This window comes from Oncorhynchus tshawytscha, linkage group LG08 (genome assembly GCF_018296145.1).
Source record: "Oncorhynchus tshawytscha isolate Ot180627B linkage group LG08, Otsh_v2.0, whole genome shotgun sequence".
NCBI classification, from domain to species: Eukaryota; Metazoa; Chordata; class Actinopteri; order Salmoniformes; family Salmonidae; genus Oncorhynchus; species Oncorhynchus tshawytscha.
In genome coordinates, this window is record NC_056436.1 from 79868690 (window position 1) to 79887070 (window position 18381).

General features: G+C 44.3%; 1 protein-coding gene across 1 annotated transcript in view; it reads right to left on the reverse strand.

The window, feature by feature from the left end:
- Positions 1-18381, reverse strand: part of LOC112239049 (neuroligin-3) — a 438413-nt gene that overhangs the window by 261632 nt on the left and 158400 nt on the right. The window contains 2 exon segments of the mRNA XM_042326036.1: positions 14906-15010; positions 15013-15054. Coding sequence (XP_042181970.1) covers positions 14906-15010; positions 15013-15054 — 147 coding nt within the window.

Below are 18381 nucleotides of genomic sequence, written 5' to 3' on the forward strand. Positions count from 1 at the left end.
GTATCTGCTCTATATTTGCTACATAGTACTAAAGAGTTACACACTTTGTTCCCAGCAGGCGAGAGAGGAAAAACGAGGGAAAAGATGTAACCCTGATTGTAACTTTCCATCTCTTTCCCCCTCAAGTATAGAAGCAGGACTCTCTTAATTTGAATACTGGCAGCTGCAAAATTAATTCAGATTAAAAACCGGGGCCGTACAATTTCAAGTGAAAATTGATAAATAAATAAATAAAACAATATTAATGAAAAAATGAACGCTCTTTTAATTAGGCAGCTTAAAGGGATGGGGGAATAATTGAGACAAGATAATTCATTTAAAGTAGAAAACAGACCAGACAACTCTAACGATGGTGCTCTCAGCTCTTTCTCTCACTAATAAAGGTTTTCACCTCCACTACTCCACTAACACATCCCTTCTTGGGCAATCAATGAAATGTATTAATAATATAATGACCAACTCCTGACAAATACAAACGTCTGAATTCATTTTATTTCATTTAATGGAGACCGTGTGGTAAATTAGGGATTTTTTTCTTTTCTTTTTGAATGTCTATCTGTGGAGAAGCCAGATGGAACTGGCATTAACAAAGCATGATCAGTTTAAAAGGTGAAAAGGGCAGGCTGCAGTTAGCCTATTCAATATTTCAATACCAATTTATGACAGCTTAAATCATACTTTCACTGTCCTGTTAATAATGTGTTGTTAGAATGTGAAAGGTACCTACGGTACCTCTGTGAGAGAGAAGAGAATATAACCTAGACTACAGTCACCAACATTCCTATTCTAATGAAGTCATGTCCATTCTACATCTTCTCTTCTACCTGGCTTGTATCATCTCTCTCTCTCTCTCTCTCTCTCTCTCTCTCTCTCTCATCATCCATCTCTCTCTCTCATCATCCATCTCTCTCTCTATCATCCATCTCCCTCTTTCTTCTCTCTCTCTCATCCATCTCTCTCCTATCATCCCTCTATCTTCTTTCTCTCCTATCATCCATCTCTTCTTCTCTCTATCATCCATTTCTCTCCTCTATCATCCCTCTATCTCCTCTCTCTCCTATCATCCATCTCTCTTCTCTCTCTCCTATCATCCCTCTATCTCCTTTCTCTCCTATCATCCATTTCTCTCCTCTCTCTCCTATCATCCATCTCTCTCCTCTCTCTCCTATCATCCATCTATCTCCTCTCTCTCCTATCATCCATCTCTCTTCTCTCTCTCCTATCATCCCTCTATCTCCTCTCTCTCCTATCACCCATCTCTCTTCTCTCTCTCCTATCATCCCTCTATCTCCTCTCTCTCCTCCCTCTTCTCTCTCTCCTCCAATACTGTGACAGTAATTATGTCTTCAAAGTGAGGACTCCGCTACCCTCCTGGGGCTCTGGAAAAGTTTCATATCTCTGGCTTTCTTTCCCCATTTAGATGTGTACGGCGTGGAAACAACGTAGGATAATTTATTACAGGTAGGGCTGGGAAATGCCAGGGACCTCACTATACAAAATGATCAAGATACTAATGTGCTGATACGATATGTGTTGCAATTCTCACAATTCTATATGTGTTGCAATTCGATACTGCGATTTTATTGCGAATTGATGTTCCAAATATATTGTTCACCAGGGACAAGAGAGAAAACAAGTTCTGATCAAACATGGAAATGAAAATGCTGAAAAAATGATGGCTCACCATTTAAAAAGAAGATGGAGCACGAGCTAGAGAAGGAGAAATACCAGAGCTTTGGTGCAGGTACAGCCAACCTGCGCTAGCTAACGTTAACTACATAGCGAAAAATAAAGATGAGAGAATCGTTACTTGGAGTGAAAAATAATATTAGTGCAGGGGTTCCCAAACTTTCCTGGCGACCCCAACTATGTCAAAATAATTATGTAATTAACAGCCAATGGTTACTTTGTTATTTGGGACTATGGCAGTCAATTGAAAAACATTCTAACAGTATTTCTGATTGTCTTATGAACTCACCATCACATACTTTTAATCTGGGGCTGTGGCAGTCAAATGCAAATGAATCTGACATAATGTATCTTATCTCACCACCACTAATGAGATGGGTGTGGCTTGATACAAGTCGCGTCAGAGCTCCTCAAAGTCAAGGGGCGTGGCTTCTCAACGTCAGGGGGCGTGGTCGACAGTGAGCACCTCATCTCTGCTGTTTCATCCAACAGGGATGGATATTTGGTTTTAACGCAGACAAGACTGAATCCAGCTTCACACAGATATGAGCTGGTGAAGGGCACCATGAGTTTTATGGTGCTTTCAAAACAACTGGGAACTCGAAAAAATACGATATCATGACGTCAGTGATCTTCAGGTGGGAAAGTCAGAGCTCTAGAAAGAGGCCTGAGTTCCCAGTTGTTTTGAACATGGCATTAATCGTCAGAGGCAGACAACAGGGTATTATTCTCTTTGAGTCAGGAACCAAAATTCCTCCATATTGACCTGTGAATGCATTCAGTCACATGACAGCTCGATCAGCTGTTCGATTTCACTTACCAGCATGTCAACTGAGCCAGGATCACAGTCAAACAGATTGGGAAGTAGGTTCTATAGTGCTCTTCCAAGCATTGGAGGTGAGCAGTCATCACTCGTGCGGGACACTTACTGATGCAGTTTTCTGTTAGAAACATGCAAAGCCGAGGGAAGAGGGAATGGTTGGCTTTCATGTTATTTTCTGTTATAAACATGCAAAGCCGAGGGAAGAGGGAATGGTTGGCTTTTGAAAGAATCGCTCTTATTATAATAATTATTTCCTATGAATCCACTGATTTGGTCAGTCATCTGTAGAATGTTTTGGTACTTCCCCTGCATGCCTGCGTTGTTCCTTCAGTTTCCCTGCATGCCTGCGTTGTTCCTTCAGTTTCCCTGCATGCCTGCGTTGTTCCTTCAGTTTCCCTGCATGCCTGCGTTGTTCCTTCAGTTTCCCTGCATGCCTGCGTTGTTCCTTCAGTTTCCCTGCATGCCTGCGTTTTCCTTCAGTTTCCCTGCATGCCTGCGTTGTTCCTTCAGTTTCCCTGCATGCCTGCGTTGTTCCTTCAGTTTCCCTGCATGCCTGCGTTGTTCCTTCATTTTCCCTGCATGCCTGCGTTGTTCCTTCAGTTTCCCTGCATGCCTGCGTTGTTCCTTCAGTTTCCCTGCATGCCTGCGTTGTTCCTTCAGTTTCCCTGCATGCCTGCGTTGTTCCTTCAGTTTCCCTGCATGCCTGCGTTGTTCCTTCAGTTTCCCTGCATGCCTGCGTTGTTCCTTCAGTTTCCCTGCATGCCTGCGTTGTTCCTTCAGTTTCCCAAATATGTCTGTTACATAGAAAAGAAACGTTTTCTTTTCATAACACAGAAAGTCAACCAAGTCAGTTTGTTTTTCACATCCGTTGTGAATGAGACAACAGTTCCTCTCTCAATGTGAAAAATCTCTCCAACACTCCTCGATAACCACTAAGCCTGGCTGTGAAATAGAACACTGTCATCTCTGATCCCATATCAGTTTTGAGAAGAGGCGTGAACACACTGGATGTGGCCTGATGTAGTTTCCAATCCAAGTTATCTGCTGCAGTACTGTATATCTCTGAGTTCTGTGCTCAGCTCTTTTCCCGCAAGGTGCTCTCTCGGTGTATCCATTATAGCTCAGTGGGTGTATCATACAATGTGTCCATATGGCAGAGGGAGACTCATTCATATCTAAAGTGTAGAGGCCTGCTCGCCATCCCGCCATAGATGGAGCCCCATCTGTACAAAAGCCCACCTTTCAATCCCATGGAATCAGTTTTTCATCAGTATAGCCACGCAGCACACTGAACATCCCGTGTGCCCCTTAATGCTCTGGAGTTGTGAGACAGAACCATATGTCCTTGTGAACGGCAGTCACTCTCCTCTTGATTGCTAGCAATACCATAAATGATTTGTTTAACAGTGTTATCTGACAAAGGTATTGATCTGAGTTTCTGTGCCTCTGCCTCCCCACACATTGTTTTCACCATATCAATTGTGGCCGGTAATATCATAGTCTCTGTAATAATGTGGTATTTCATAGCATAGTGGGCCTTGTCATTCACTGTGTGTATGATTCAAGTGCAACGGTTAAGTGAGGCTTTTTCCATTGATCTAAGGGAGCTCAAACACGATATTAGGCCCTAGTTTGGGAACCACTGCTCTAGTGCCCTCAAACTCAGACACTAGGTGGGTGTAATTACATTATCAGGTAGAAGAGAAAACCAGAAGGCTCCGGACCTCATAGGGTCAGAGTTCAATTACATTATCAGGTAGAACAGAAAACCAGAAGGCTCCGGACCTCGTAGGGTCAGAGTTGAATTACATTATCAGGTAGAACAGAAAACCAGAAGGCTCCGGACCTCGTAGGGTCAGAGTTGAATTACATTATCAGGTAGAACAGAAAACCAGAAGGCTCTGGACCTCGTTAGGGTCAGAGTTCAATTACATTATCAGGTAGAACAGAAAACCAGAAGGCTCCGGACCTCGTAGGGTCAGAGTTCAATTACATTATCAGGTAGAACAGAAAACCAGAAGGCTCCGGACCTCGTAGGGTCAGAGTTGAATTACATTATCAGGTAGAACAGAAAACCAGAAGGCTCCGGACCTCGTAGGGTCAGAGTTCAATTACATTATCAGGTAGAACAGAAAACCAGAAGGCTCCGGACCTCGTAGGGTCAGAGTTGAATTACCCTGCTCTAGTGGATAGATTGTTCCCCCATCACTAATTACAGGTTAATTACAGGTTTAATATTTAATCACGAATGGGGGGGGACCCCACTGTGATCCAGTTCATATGGAGAACACACTAATTGGGACCCTAATGCTACACACTAGAGTCGATATACACACTTCACACACTGAAGCTGGATCACCGAAGCTGGAGACTCGTATCTCCCTCACTAAATTTAAGCACAAGTTGTCAGAGCAGCTCATAGATCATTGCACCTGTACATCTGTAAATAGCCCATCCAACTACCTCATCCCCATACTGTTATTTTTTTAAAGGTTTTATTTTTTGCTCTTTGCATCCCAGTATCTCTACTTGCACATTCATCTTCTGCACATCTACCACTCCAGTGTTTAATTGCTTAATTGTAAATATTTCGCCACTATGGCCTTATTATTGCCTTACCTCCCTTATCTTACCTCATTTGCTCACAATGTATATAGACTTTTTTCTGTTGTGTTATTGACTGTATGTTTGTTTTATTCCATGTGTAACTCTGTTGTTGTTGTTTGTGTCGCACTGCTTTGCTTTATCTTGGCCAGGTCACAGTTGTAAATGAGAACTTGTTCTCAACTAGCCTACCTGGATAAATAAAGGTGAAAATAAAATTAAAATAAACAAGCACACAGGGATTTGTGTAGAAATGTGGTAGTGGAGTATGGGCCTGAGGGCACACAATTAGTGTGCTTAGGATTCTGTTCATGAACATATTGTAGTGGTTTTAAAATTGTATAACTGCCTTAATGCTGCTGAACACCAGGAAGAGTAGCTGCTGCCTTGACAGGAACTAATGGGGATCTATAATAAACCCCAGGAAGAGTAGCTACTGCCTTGACAGGAACTAATGGGGATCCATAATAAACCCCAGGAAGAGTAGCTACTGCCTTGACAGGAACTAATGGGGATCCATAATAAACCCCAGGAAGAGTAGCTACTGCCTTGACAGGAACTAATGGGGATCCATAATAAACCCCAGGAAGAGTAGCTACTGCCTTGACAGGAACTAATGGGGATACATAATAAACCCCAGGAAGAGTAGCTGCTGCCTTGACAGGAACTAATGGGGATCCATAATAAACCCCAGGAAGAGTAGCTACTGCCTTGACAGGAACTAATGGGGATCTATAATAAACCCCAGGAAGAGTAGCTGCTGTCTTGACAGGAACTAATGGGGATCTATAATAAACCCCAGGAAGAGTAGCTGCTGTCTTGGCAGGAACTAATGGGGATCTATAATAAACCCCAGGAAGAGTAGCTACTGCCTTGACAGGAACTAATGGGGATCTATAATAAACCCCAGGAAGAGTAGCTGCTGCCTTGACAGGAACTAATGGGGATCTATAATAAACCCCAGGAAGAGTAGCTGCTGCCTTGGCAGGAACTAATGGGGATCCATAAGAAACCCCAGGAAGAGTAGCTGCTGCCTTGACAGGAACTAATGGGGATCCATAATAAACCCCAGGAAGAGTAGCTACTGCCTTGACAGGAACTAATGGGGATCCTTAATAAACCCCAGGAAGAGTAGCTGCTGCCTTGGCAGGAACTAATGGGGATCCATAATAAACCCCAGGAAGAGTAGCTGCTGCCTTGGCAGGAACTAATGGGGATCCATAAGAAACCCCAGGAAGAGTAGCTGCTGCCTTGGCATGAACTAATGGGGATCCTTAACAAACCCCAGGAAGAGTAGCTGCTGCCTTGGCAGGAACTAATGGGGATCCATAATAAACCCCAGGAAGAGTAGCTGCTGCCTTGGCATGAACTAATGGGGATCCTTAATAAACCCCAGGAAGAGTAGCTACTGCCTTGACAGGAACTAATGGGGATCTATAATAAACCCCAGGAAGAGTAGCTACTGCCTTGACAGGAACTAATGGGGATCCTTAATAAACCCCAGGAAGAGTAGCTGCTGCCTTGACAGGAACTAATGGGGATCCTTAATAAACCCCAGGAAGAGTAGCTGCTGCCTTGGCAGGAACTAATGGGGATCCATAATAAACCCCAGGAAGAGTAGCTGCTGCCTTGGCAGGAACTAATGGGGATCCATAAGAAACCCCAGGAAGAGTAGCTGCTGCCTTGGCATGAACTAATGGGGATCCTTAACAAACCCCAGGAAGAGTAGCTGCTGCCTTGGCAGGAACTAATGGGGATCCATAATAAACCCCAGGAAGAGTAGCTGCTGCCTTGGCATGAACTAATGGGGATCCTTAATAAACCCCAGGAAGAGTAGCTGCTGCCTTGACAGGAACTAATGGGCATCCATAATAAACCCCAGGAAGAGTAGCTGCTGCCTTGGCAGGAACTAATGGGCATCCTTAATAAACCCCAGGAAGAGTAGCTGCTGCCTTGACAGGAACTAATGGGGATCCATAATAAACCCCAGGAAGAGTAGCTGCTGCCTTGGCAGGAACTAATGGGCATCCTTAATAAACCCCAGGAAGAGTAGCTGCTGCCTTGACAGGAACTAATGGGGATCCATAATAAACCCCAGGAAGAGTAGCTGCTGCCTTGACAGGAACTAATGGGCATCCATAATAAACCCCAGGAAGAGTAGCTGCTGCCTTGACAGGAACTAATGGGCATCCATAATAAACCCCAGGAAGAGTAGCTGCTGCCTTGACAGGAACTAATGGGGATCCATAATAAACCCCAGGAAGAGTAGCTGCCCTTGACAGGAACTAATGGGCATCCATAATAAACCCCAGGAAGAGTAGCTGCTGCCTTGACAGGAACTAATGGGCATCCATAATAAACCCCAGGAAGAGTAGCTGCTGCCTTGGCAGGAACTAATGGGCATCCTTAATAAACCCCAGGAAGAGTAGCTGCTGCCTTGACAGGAACTAATGGGGATCCATAATAAACCCCAGGAAGAGTAGCTGCTGCCTTGACAGGAACTAATGGGCATCCATAATAAACCCAGGGAAGAGTAGCTGCTGCCTTGACAGGAACTAATGGGCATCCATAATAAACCCCAGGAAGAGTAGCTGCTGCCTTGGCATGAACTAATGGGCATCCATAATAAACCCCAGGAAGAGTAGCTACTGCCTTGACAGGAACTAATGGGGATCCATAATAAACCACAGGAAGAGTAGCTGCTGCCTTGACAGGAACTAATGGGGATCCATAATAAACCCCAGGAAGAGTAGCTGCTGCCTTGGCAGGAACTAATGGGCATCCTTAATAAACCCCAGGAAGAGTAGCTGCTGCCTTGACAGGAACTAATGGGGATCCATAATAAACCCCAGGAAGAGTAGCTGCTGCCTTGACAGGAACTAATGGGCATCCATAATAAACCCCAGGAAGAGTAGCTACTGCCTTGACAGGAACTAATGGGCATCCATAATAAACCCCAGGAAGAGTAGCTGCTGCCTTGGCATGAACTAATGGGCATCCATAATAAACCCCAGGAAGAGTAGCTGCTGCCTTGGCATGAACTAATGGGCATCCATAATAAATACAAACTGAACTCTGTATTTGGTCATGGTTGTCCAGTTGGGATAAAGATGTTCATTTACAAAATGAACATCTTGTTTCCACCCCCAGCCCATTGATTCCTGTGTGACCCTGACTGTGTGTGGGTGGTTCTTTAATCCTAGGTTGTTGTGTCTCTTTAATGGTGTGTAATGAGTGGCAGTCAGAGGGGAGTATCTTGTATCACTGCTCTTTACTCATATAATTAGTCACTAGCTCTCCAGAGCATGTCAATTCCCCCTCCCATAGGGAAATACTTCATTCATCTTTTTAAATGCATAACAGTTTTACAAAGACTCAGAGTCCTGCCAACATCCAAGGTCAGGACTCCTCTTCTCAGCCAACTGTTAGAGGACATGACCAGGATGTACAACTTCATTTCTTATTTATATTTGTATTAAACATTAATTTAGTTAGTCTGGAGATACAATCTATTTTTACAAGAGAGACCATGTACTGTACTGGTAGTGGTGGTCTGGTTGTCCTCCAATATATTCTGATGTCTATCTATGATGTCTCTCTGGTCTAAAATCATCTCAAATAACACAATCAAAATAGAATTTAAAAAAATGTTTTAAAAATGAGGTATGTTTTATTCAACATCTTTTTGAGAGCGGACCAATCACAGTTGTTTCTTATCAGGATTCACTGGTTTTAGGCACCAACCAAACCGTTGGGAGAGCGACATGGTACAGATGAAGTCTCTACGATCTAAGATTTTAGTAATGAAGCCATCACCTTGCCTATATTCACTACACTACAGTATGTTTCCATCCTCTTGCCTATGTACCTTACTGCCCTGTACTGTATCTTACTGCCCTGTACTGTACCTTACTGCCCTGTACCTTACTGCCCTGTACTGTACCTTACTGCCCTGTACTGTACCTTACTGCCCTGTACCTTACTGTATCTTACTGCCCTGTACCTTACTGTCCTGTACTGTACCTTACTGCCCTGTACTGTATCTTACTGCCCTGTACTGTACCTTACTGTCCTGTACTGTATCTTACTGCCCTATACTGTATCTTACTGCCCTGTACTGTACCTTACTGCCCTGTACTGTACCTTACTGCCCTGTACCTTACTGCCCTGTACTGTACCTTACTGTCCTGTACTGTACCTTACTGCCCTGTACTGTACCTTACTGCCCTGTACTGTACCTTACTGCCCTGTACCTTACTGCCCTGTACTGTACCTTACTGCCCTGTACCTTACTGTCCTGTCCTGTACCTTACTGCCCTGTACTGTACCTTACTGCCCTGTACTGTACCTTACTGTCCTGTACTGTACCTTACTGCCCTGTACTGTACCTTACTGCCCTGTACTGTACCTTACTGCCCTGTACCTTACTGCCCTGTACTGTACCTTACTGCCCTGTACTGTACCTTACTGCCCTGTACCTTACTGTCCTGTCCTGTACCTTACTGCCCTGTACTGTACCTTACTGCCCTGTACTGTACCTGTACTGCCCTGTACCTTACTGTCCTGTCCTGTACCTTACTGCCCTGTACTGTACCTTACTGTCCTGTACTGTACCTTACTGCCCTGTACTGTATCTTACTGCCCTGTACTGTACCTTACTGCCCTGTACCTTACTGCCCTGTACTGTACCTTACTGTCCTGTCCTGTACCTTACTGCCCTGTACTGTACCTTACTGCCCTGTACTGTACCTTACTGTCCTGTACCTTACTGCCCTGTACTGTACCTTACTGTCCTGTACCTTACTGTCCTGTCCTGTACCTTACTGTCCTGTCCTGTACCTTACTGTCCTGTACTGTACCTTAGTGTCCTGTCCTGTACCTTACTGTCCTGTCCTGTACCTTACTGCCCTGTACTGTACCTTACTGTCCTGTACTGTACCTTACTGTCCTGTACTGTACCTTACTGTCCTGTACTGTACCTTACTGTCCTGTACTGTACCTTACTGTCCTGTCCTGTACCTTACTGTCCTGTACTGTACCTTACTGTCCTGTACTGTACCTTACTGTCCTGTACCTTACTGTCCTGTACTGTACCTTACTGTCCTGTACTGTACCTTACTGTCCTGTACTGTACCTTACTGCCCTGTCCTGTTCCTTACTGTCCTGTCCTGTACCTTACTGTCCTGTACTGTACCTTACTGTCCTGTACCTTGCTGTCCTGTACTGTACCTTACTGTCCTGTACTGTACCTTACTGCCCTGTCCTGTTCCTTACTGCCCTGTACTGTACCTTACTGTCCTGTACTGTACCTTACTGTACTGTACCTTACTGTCCTGTACTGTACCTTACTGTCCTGTCCTGTACCTTACTGTCCTGTACTGTACCTTACTGTCCTGTCCTGTACCTTACTGCCCTGTACTGTACCTTACTGCCCTGTACTGTACCTTACTGTCCTGTACCTTACTGTCCTGTCCTGTACCTTACTGTGCTGTACCTTACTGTCCTGTACCTTATTGTACTGTACCTTACTGTCCTGTACCTTACTGTCCTGTACCTTACTGTCCTGTACCTTACTGTCCTGTACTGTACCTTACTGTCCTATACTGTCCTGTACCTTATTGTACTGTACCTTACTGTCCTATACTGTCCTGTATCTTACCTTACTGTACCTTACTGTACTGTACCTTACTGTCCTGTCCTGTACCTTACTGTACTGTACCTTACTGTACTGTACCTTACTGTCCTGTCCTGTACCTTACTGTCCTGTACCTTACTGTCCTGTATCTTACTGTACTGTACCTTACTGTCCTGTACCGTACTGTACTGTACCTTACTGTCCTGTACCGTAATGTACTGTACCTTACTGTCCTGTCCTGTACCTTACTGTCCTGTACCTTACTGTCCTGTACCTTACTGTACTGTACCTTACTGTCCTGTCCTGTACCTTACTGTCCTGTACTGTACCTTACTGTACTGTACCCTACTGTCCTGTACTGTACCTTACTGTCCTATACTGTACCTTACTGTCCTGTACCTTACTGTCCTGTACCTTACTGTACTGTACCTTACTGTCCTGTCCTGTACCTTACTGTCCTGTCCTGTACCTTACTGTCATGTCCTGTATCTGACTGCCCTGTACTGTACCTTACTGTCCTGTATACCACCTTACTGACAGAGAACACCCAGGCAACACAGTCCTGGTGACTGACTCAGCAGAACAGAGAACACTCTGCCAACTAAGCCCTGATGACTGACTTGATAGAACTCTCTCACCTCTATCAACACCAGGCCTCCAATTTGAATGTACAGTTGAAGTCAGAAGTTTACATGCACTTAGGTTGGAGTCATTAAAACTCATTTTCAACCACTCCACCAATTTTTTGTTCACAAACTATAGTTTTGGCAAGTCGGTTAGGACATCTACTTTGTGCATCGACACAAGTCATTTTTTAAAATAATTGTTTACAATTGTTTATAATTCACTGTATCACAATTCTAGTGGGTCAGAAGTTAACATACACTAAGTTGACTGTGCTTTTAATAAACTGCTTGAAAAATTCCAGAAAATGATGTCATGGGTTTATAAGCTTCTGATAGGCTAATTGACATCATTTTGATCAATTGGAGGTGTACCTGTGGATGTATTTCAAGGCCTACCTTCAAACTCAGTGCCTCTTTGCTTGACATCATGGGAAAATCAAAATAAATCAGACAATAAATTGTAGACCTCCACAAGTCTGGTTCATCCTTGGGAGCAATTTCCAAATGCCTGAAGGTGCCACGTTCATCTGTACAAACAATTGTACGCAAGTATAAACACCATGGGACCACGCAGCCGTCATACCGCTCAGGAAGGAGACGCGTTCTGTTTCCTAGAGATGAACTTACTTTGGTACGAAAAGTGCAAATCAAACCCAGAACAACAGCAAAGGACCTTGTGAAGATGCTGGAGGAAACAGGTACAAAAGTATTTATATCCACAGTAAAACGAGTCCTATATCGACATAACCTGAAAGGCCTCTCAGCAAGGAAGAAGCCACTGCTCAAAAACCGCCATAAAAAGCCTGACTACAGTTTGCAACTGCACATGGGGACAAAGATCATACTTTTTGGAGAAATGTCCTCTGGTCTGATGAAACAAAAATAGAACTGTTTGGCCATAATGACCATCGTTATGTTTGGAGGAAAAGGGGGGAGACTTGCAAGCCGAAGAACACCATCCCAACCGTGAAGCACAGGGGTGGCAGCATCATGTTGTGGGGGTGCTTTGCTGCAGGAGGGACTGGTGCACTTCACAAAATAGATGGATTCATGAGGAGGGAAAATTATGTGGATATATTGAAGCAACATCTCATAACATCAGTCAGGAAGTTAAAGCTTGGTTGCAAATGGGTCTTCCAAATGGACAATGACGCCAAGCACACTTCAAAAGTTGTAGGAAAATGGCTTAAGGACTACAAAGTCAAGATATTGGAGTGGCCATCACAAAGCCCTGACCTCAATCCTATAGAAAATTTGTGGGCAGAATTGAAAAAGTGTGTGCGAGAAAGGAGTTCTACAAACCTGACTCAGTTACACCTGCTCTATCAGGAGGAATGGGCCAAAATTCACCAACTTATTGTGGGATGTTTGTGGAAGGCTACCCAAAATGTTTGACCCAAGTTAAACAATTTAAAGGCAATGCTGCCAAATACTAATTGAGTGTATGTAAACTTCTGGCCCACTGGGAATGTGATGAAAGAAATAAAAGCTGAAATAAATCATTCTCTCGACTATTATTCTGACATTTCACATTCCTAAAACAAAGTGGTGATCCTAACTGACCTAAAACAGGGAATTTGTACTAGGATTAAATGTCAGAAATGGTAAAAACTGAGTTTAAATGTATCTGGCTACGGTGTAGGTAAACTTCCCACTTCAACTCTGTGATTTAGCTTTGCACTTCTGCACAATATCCACCATATCCTCAGCTCTGTACTCAAAGAAACACTGGGGAGTCAACTGAGCCCAAACAACAACAACAATAACGCTGCTTCCGTGGAAACAGCATTATCCGTTTACCAATACAAAATCCCCAATATGATTTTGCAGTGACAATTTGTAAGAAGTGGATGTACCACCAGAGGAACCAAATGAAAACAGGAAGAGAGAGGGATATCTACAGGGCTTTGTGTGTGTGTGTGTATGTGTGTGTGTGTGTGTCTACATCTGCATGTGTGCTGGCATGTGTGAGAGAGGGAGAGAGAGCTCTGATAGTGTGTTGGCTAACAAACTCCATTTTGTTTTGCTGCTCGCTGCAACTGCAGTGGTTTCCATGGAGCTGTGTCTGTGAGAGGAGATTCAGCTGTGAGTCAATGCCCTCCCAACAGCCTCTCAGCTCAGCCCCTTAGCCCCAGCTCTGATTCTCTCTCGCTCTCTCTGCTTCTCTCTCCTTCTCTGCTTCTTTATCCCTGCTTCTCTCTCACTCTCTCGCTCTCTCTCTCTCTCTCTCTCTTTCTCTCTCTCTCTCTCTCTCTGCATCTCTCTCCCTCTCTGATTATCTTGCCTCATTTACTCTCTCTCTCCTCTCTCTGCATCTCTCTCCCTCTCTGATTATCTTGCCTCATTTACTCTCTCTCTCCTCTCTCTGCTTCTCTCTCTCTTGCCTCATTTACTCTCCTCTCTCCTGCTTCTCTCTCTCTTGCCTCATTTACTCTCTTTTCTCTTTCTGCTTCTCTCTCTCTTGCCTCATTTACTCTCTCTCTCCTCTCTGCTTCTCTCTCTTTTGCCTCATTTACTCTCTTTTCTCTTTCTGCTTCTCTCTCTCTTGCCTCATTTACCCTCTCTCTCTCCTCTCTCTGCTTCTCTTTACTCTCTTGCCTCATCATTTACTCTCTCTCTCTCTCTCTCCTCTCTTGCTCATTTACTCTCTCTCTCTCTCTCTCTCTCTGCTTCTCTCTCTCTTGCCTCATTTACTCTCTCTCTCTCTGCTTCTCTCTCTTTGTCTCATTTACTCTCTTCTTCTCTTTCTGCTTCTCTCTCTCTTGCCTCATTTACTCTCTCTCTCCTCTCTCTCTCTCTCTCTCTCTCTGCTTCTCTCTCTTTGCTTCTCTCTCTTTTACCTCATTTACTCTCTTCTCTTTCTGCTTCTCTCTCTCTTGTCTCATTTACTCTCTCTCTCCTCTCTCTTAAACTCTCTGTACCAGTCTTGTTCCTCCTCTATTGCTCAGCCAATCCAGCTCTTTAGTTTTCTTTCTCGCCCTGCCTCTCTCTCCCTCTCTCACACACTCATCTCTCTCGCTCTCCTCCCTGCTCTCTCCCTCTCTCACACACTCATCTCCCTCTCTCTAAATCCTCTCTGGTATCACGCCCATCCCATCGAGTCTTTTTTTCCCACTCTCATTACAATAATTTCTTCATTTATTCCTAACCCAGCAACAGAAAAACACTCACAGTGCACCCAATAATTACTCCTCTTTGTATAATAGCAGCAAGCATGGTATCCATCATCAGGTAAACAGCATCAAGCAAACAACTACACATGTTAACGTACACATGTCAACTACATACATATCTGGTCTACCAGAGGAGGCTGGTGGGGGGGGCTATGGGAGGATGGGCTCATTGTAATGGCAGGAACGGAGTAAATGGAACATAGTCAAACATGTCATTTTCATGTGTAGGACGTGTTTGACTCCCTTCCATTCATTCCATTCCAACCATTCCAATGAGCCCAGTCCTCCTATAGCTCCTCCCACCAGAACGATGGTAGAAAAGATGACCAAAGACATTAGAGGTAGAGAGCCTTACCTAGTACTCCGACGCGGTAGTTCAGGGTGATCACGATGACGTTCCCGTAGCTGGCCAGGACGCTCCCGTCGATCATATTCCCCGTCCCCTCCATGTAGGATCCCCGTGGATGAACACCATCACCGGTTTGGCCCCGGTGTCTCGTATGTCTGGAAGAGTTGTTTATCATTAACACATTCACATTGCCATCCTCTCTCTCGTCCAGAGCAGCACGGGGTTAAACTCAAACACTCAGAGAGCAGTGGATGAAACACCACAGACACACACAGACACCTCCCAGGTACCAGCTACTCTACGCTGGGATTAAGTCTAGGGATCTGTCCACAATGGCTCCTTATTTACTATATAGTGCACTACCTTTGGCCAGGGGCTCTGGACAGAAGTAGTACACTATATAAGGAACATGATGCCATTTCAGATGCCCAAGTCAACAAGCCAGTGTGGATAGAAAAAGATTGGACTATGTCAATTTGTCAGGATTTGACTTCCATTGAAAACCAGATAAATGCTGAGTCATTATGCCGGGGGAAAGGAGAATCTGTCACCAGTCAAGAGCACTTGGGCTGGCAATGCAGGCTGGATGGTGTACAGAACATTAGCATTCTCCTCAGGTGAATCTAACTACAGCTTTATAATCCAATTTGTGTCTTGTTTTGGCCCCCAGAAGACCAGTGTGTTTCCAAATAAAGAGTCTGATCTGTGCCGACAACATACCTGACACAGCTAATAAACACTGCTTATGCTAATCACTGTGGACAGTGATGAGCTAATAGACTATGCTGTGTTAATCTGCTCACTGTGCATGTTGTATGTACGTACAGTATATGAAACAGGATATACTACATGTATATAGTATAATACAGTACAGTGTTATACTGTCTCTAGTCAAACCATGACGGATTAAATGTCCCTTCTATCAGTTGTGTTTTTCAGAATGAGGTTCTGATTCAGAGCTGAGTGGGGCCATACAGCAGCAGCAGAGAGATACAATACCACTTCATACCTCTTAAGGCCCTGTGTGTGACAGCCTGTAAGAGGCTCTGAATTACTGCCTGGGTATTTAATACTAGTAGACAAGAAAGTTTCGCTCTCACACTCTCTAATTTTCTCTCTCTCTCTCTCTCTCTCTTTCTTTCTTTCTCTCTCTCTCTTTCTTTCTTTCTCTCTCTCTCTCTCTCTCTCTCTCTCCCCCTCTCTCTCTCTCTTTCTTTCTTTCTCTCTCTCTCTCTCTCTCTCTGCCTCTCTCTCTCTCTTTCTTTCTCTCTCTCTCTCTCTCTCTCTGCCTCTCTATCGCCATCATTCTCTCTCTGTGTGTGTTTACCTCAGTCTCTTGAACTGCATTGTTGGTTAAGGGCTTGTAAGTAAGCATTTCACGGTAAGGTCTGCACATGTTGTATTCGGGGCATGTGACAAGTAAAGTTTGATTTGATTTAAGAACAGAGAGAAAAAGAGTCAGAGAGTGAAAGAAGGAAAGAGGGAGAACAAAACAGAGAGAAAACGAGAGAGAGAGAGAGAGAGAGAGAGAGAGAGAGAGACAGAGAGAGAGAGAGAGAGAGAGAGAGAGAGAGAGAGAGAGAGAGAGAGAGAGAGAGAGAGAGAGAGAGAGAGAGAGAGAGAGAGAGAGAGAGAGAAAGAGAGGGAAAGAGAGAGGGAAAGAAAGAAGGATAGGGAGAACAAAACAGAGAACAAAACAGAGAGAAAACGAGAGAGAGAGAGAGAGAGAGAGAGAGAGAGAGAGAGGGAAAGAGAGAGGGAAAGAGATGGAAAGAGAGACAGAGAGAGAGAGAGAGAGACAGAGAGAGAGAGAGAGAGAGAGAGAAAGAGAGAGAGGGAAAGAGATGGAAAGAGAGACAGAGAGAGAGAGAGAGAGAGAGAGAGAGAGAGAGAGAGAGAGAGAGAGAGAGATGGAAAGAGAGAGAGGGAAAGAGATGGAAAGAGAGACAGAGAGAGAGAGAGAGAGACAGAGAGAGAGAGAGAGAGAGGGAAAGAGAGAGAGGGAAAGAGATGGAAAGAGAGACAGAGAGAGAGAGAGAGAGAGAGAGAGAGAGAGAGAGAGAGAGAGATGGAAAGAGAGAGAGGGAAAGAGATGGAAAGAGAGACAGAGAGAGAGAGAGAGAGACAGAGAGAGAGAGAGAGAGAGGGGAAAGAGAGAGAGGGAAAGAGATGGAAAGAGAGACAGAGAGAGAGAGAGAGAGAGAGAGAGAGCCATTGGGTTGTGATGCAGAAGAGTTATATTGTATTCAAGTTGTCATGGTGACAGCGAGACAAAATTCAGAATCCTCATGAAGGGCTAATCAGAGACAACATCCTCCTGCATAGACGGTCTGAATCTACTTCATCTGTTGGAGCACACACACACACACACACACACACACACACACACACACACACACACACACACACACACACACACACACACACACACACACACACACACACACACACACACACACACACACACACACACACACACAATCATACAGACACACACTCCCACTCCCCACACCTTCCTGTCCTAGTATTTGCATGTGTATTGCTATACAGAGTACTGAGATTCATTCTGTCTACAGACAGACAACCGATTAGTAATGCTATATACAAGAGCTTAGCATTGCTTTAATTCAGCTCAATGTATTCATTACCCTCAATGTAATCACGACCCTCAATGTATTCACAACCCTCAAAGTATTCACGACCCTGAATGTATTCACGACCCTCAATGTATTCACGACCCTCAATGTATTCACGACCCTCAATGTATTCACGACCCTCAATGTATTCACGACCCTCAATGTATTCACGACCCTGAATGTATTCACGACCCTGAATGTATTCATGACCCTCAATGTATTCACGACCCTGAATGTATTCACGACCCTGAATGTATTCACAACCCTCAATGTATTCATGACCCTCAATGTATTCATGACCCTCAATGTATTCATGACCTTCTTATGATAAAGGAAAATAGTGTATACATGGTATTTCTTTATTTATGGGTTTCTTCATCTATCTAGCTGGTATCTGGGAGGCCTTGGCTAAGACATGATTTACAAAGCCACACTCCTCCACACAGACACTTATTTAATACAAGAAGATAAGTAGAATGAGGAGGAGGAGGAGGAGGAGGGAATGCATGGGGTGAAAAAGCAAGAGAGAACGAGAGAGAGAAATAGAAAATAACATTTCCCGGAGCACTAAGAGCCACACGAGACACTTTCAGATGAGCACAGATACAAAGGCAATGGAAAAGACAGAAAGGGAGGGAAGCAGGAAGGAAGTAGAAATAAGAAAAGACAGAAAGGGAGGAAAGCAGGAAGACATTAGTCATGTCAACGTTATCGGTTGCCTGTTTTGTCGATTCACATCATGCTCCCATGACAACGGGGTAGATATCACCGTGGGAACGTCAACGATCCACAACACTTCACTGTGATCTATCGTTTTATTGGCCAGATTAGATGGATTGCTGATGT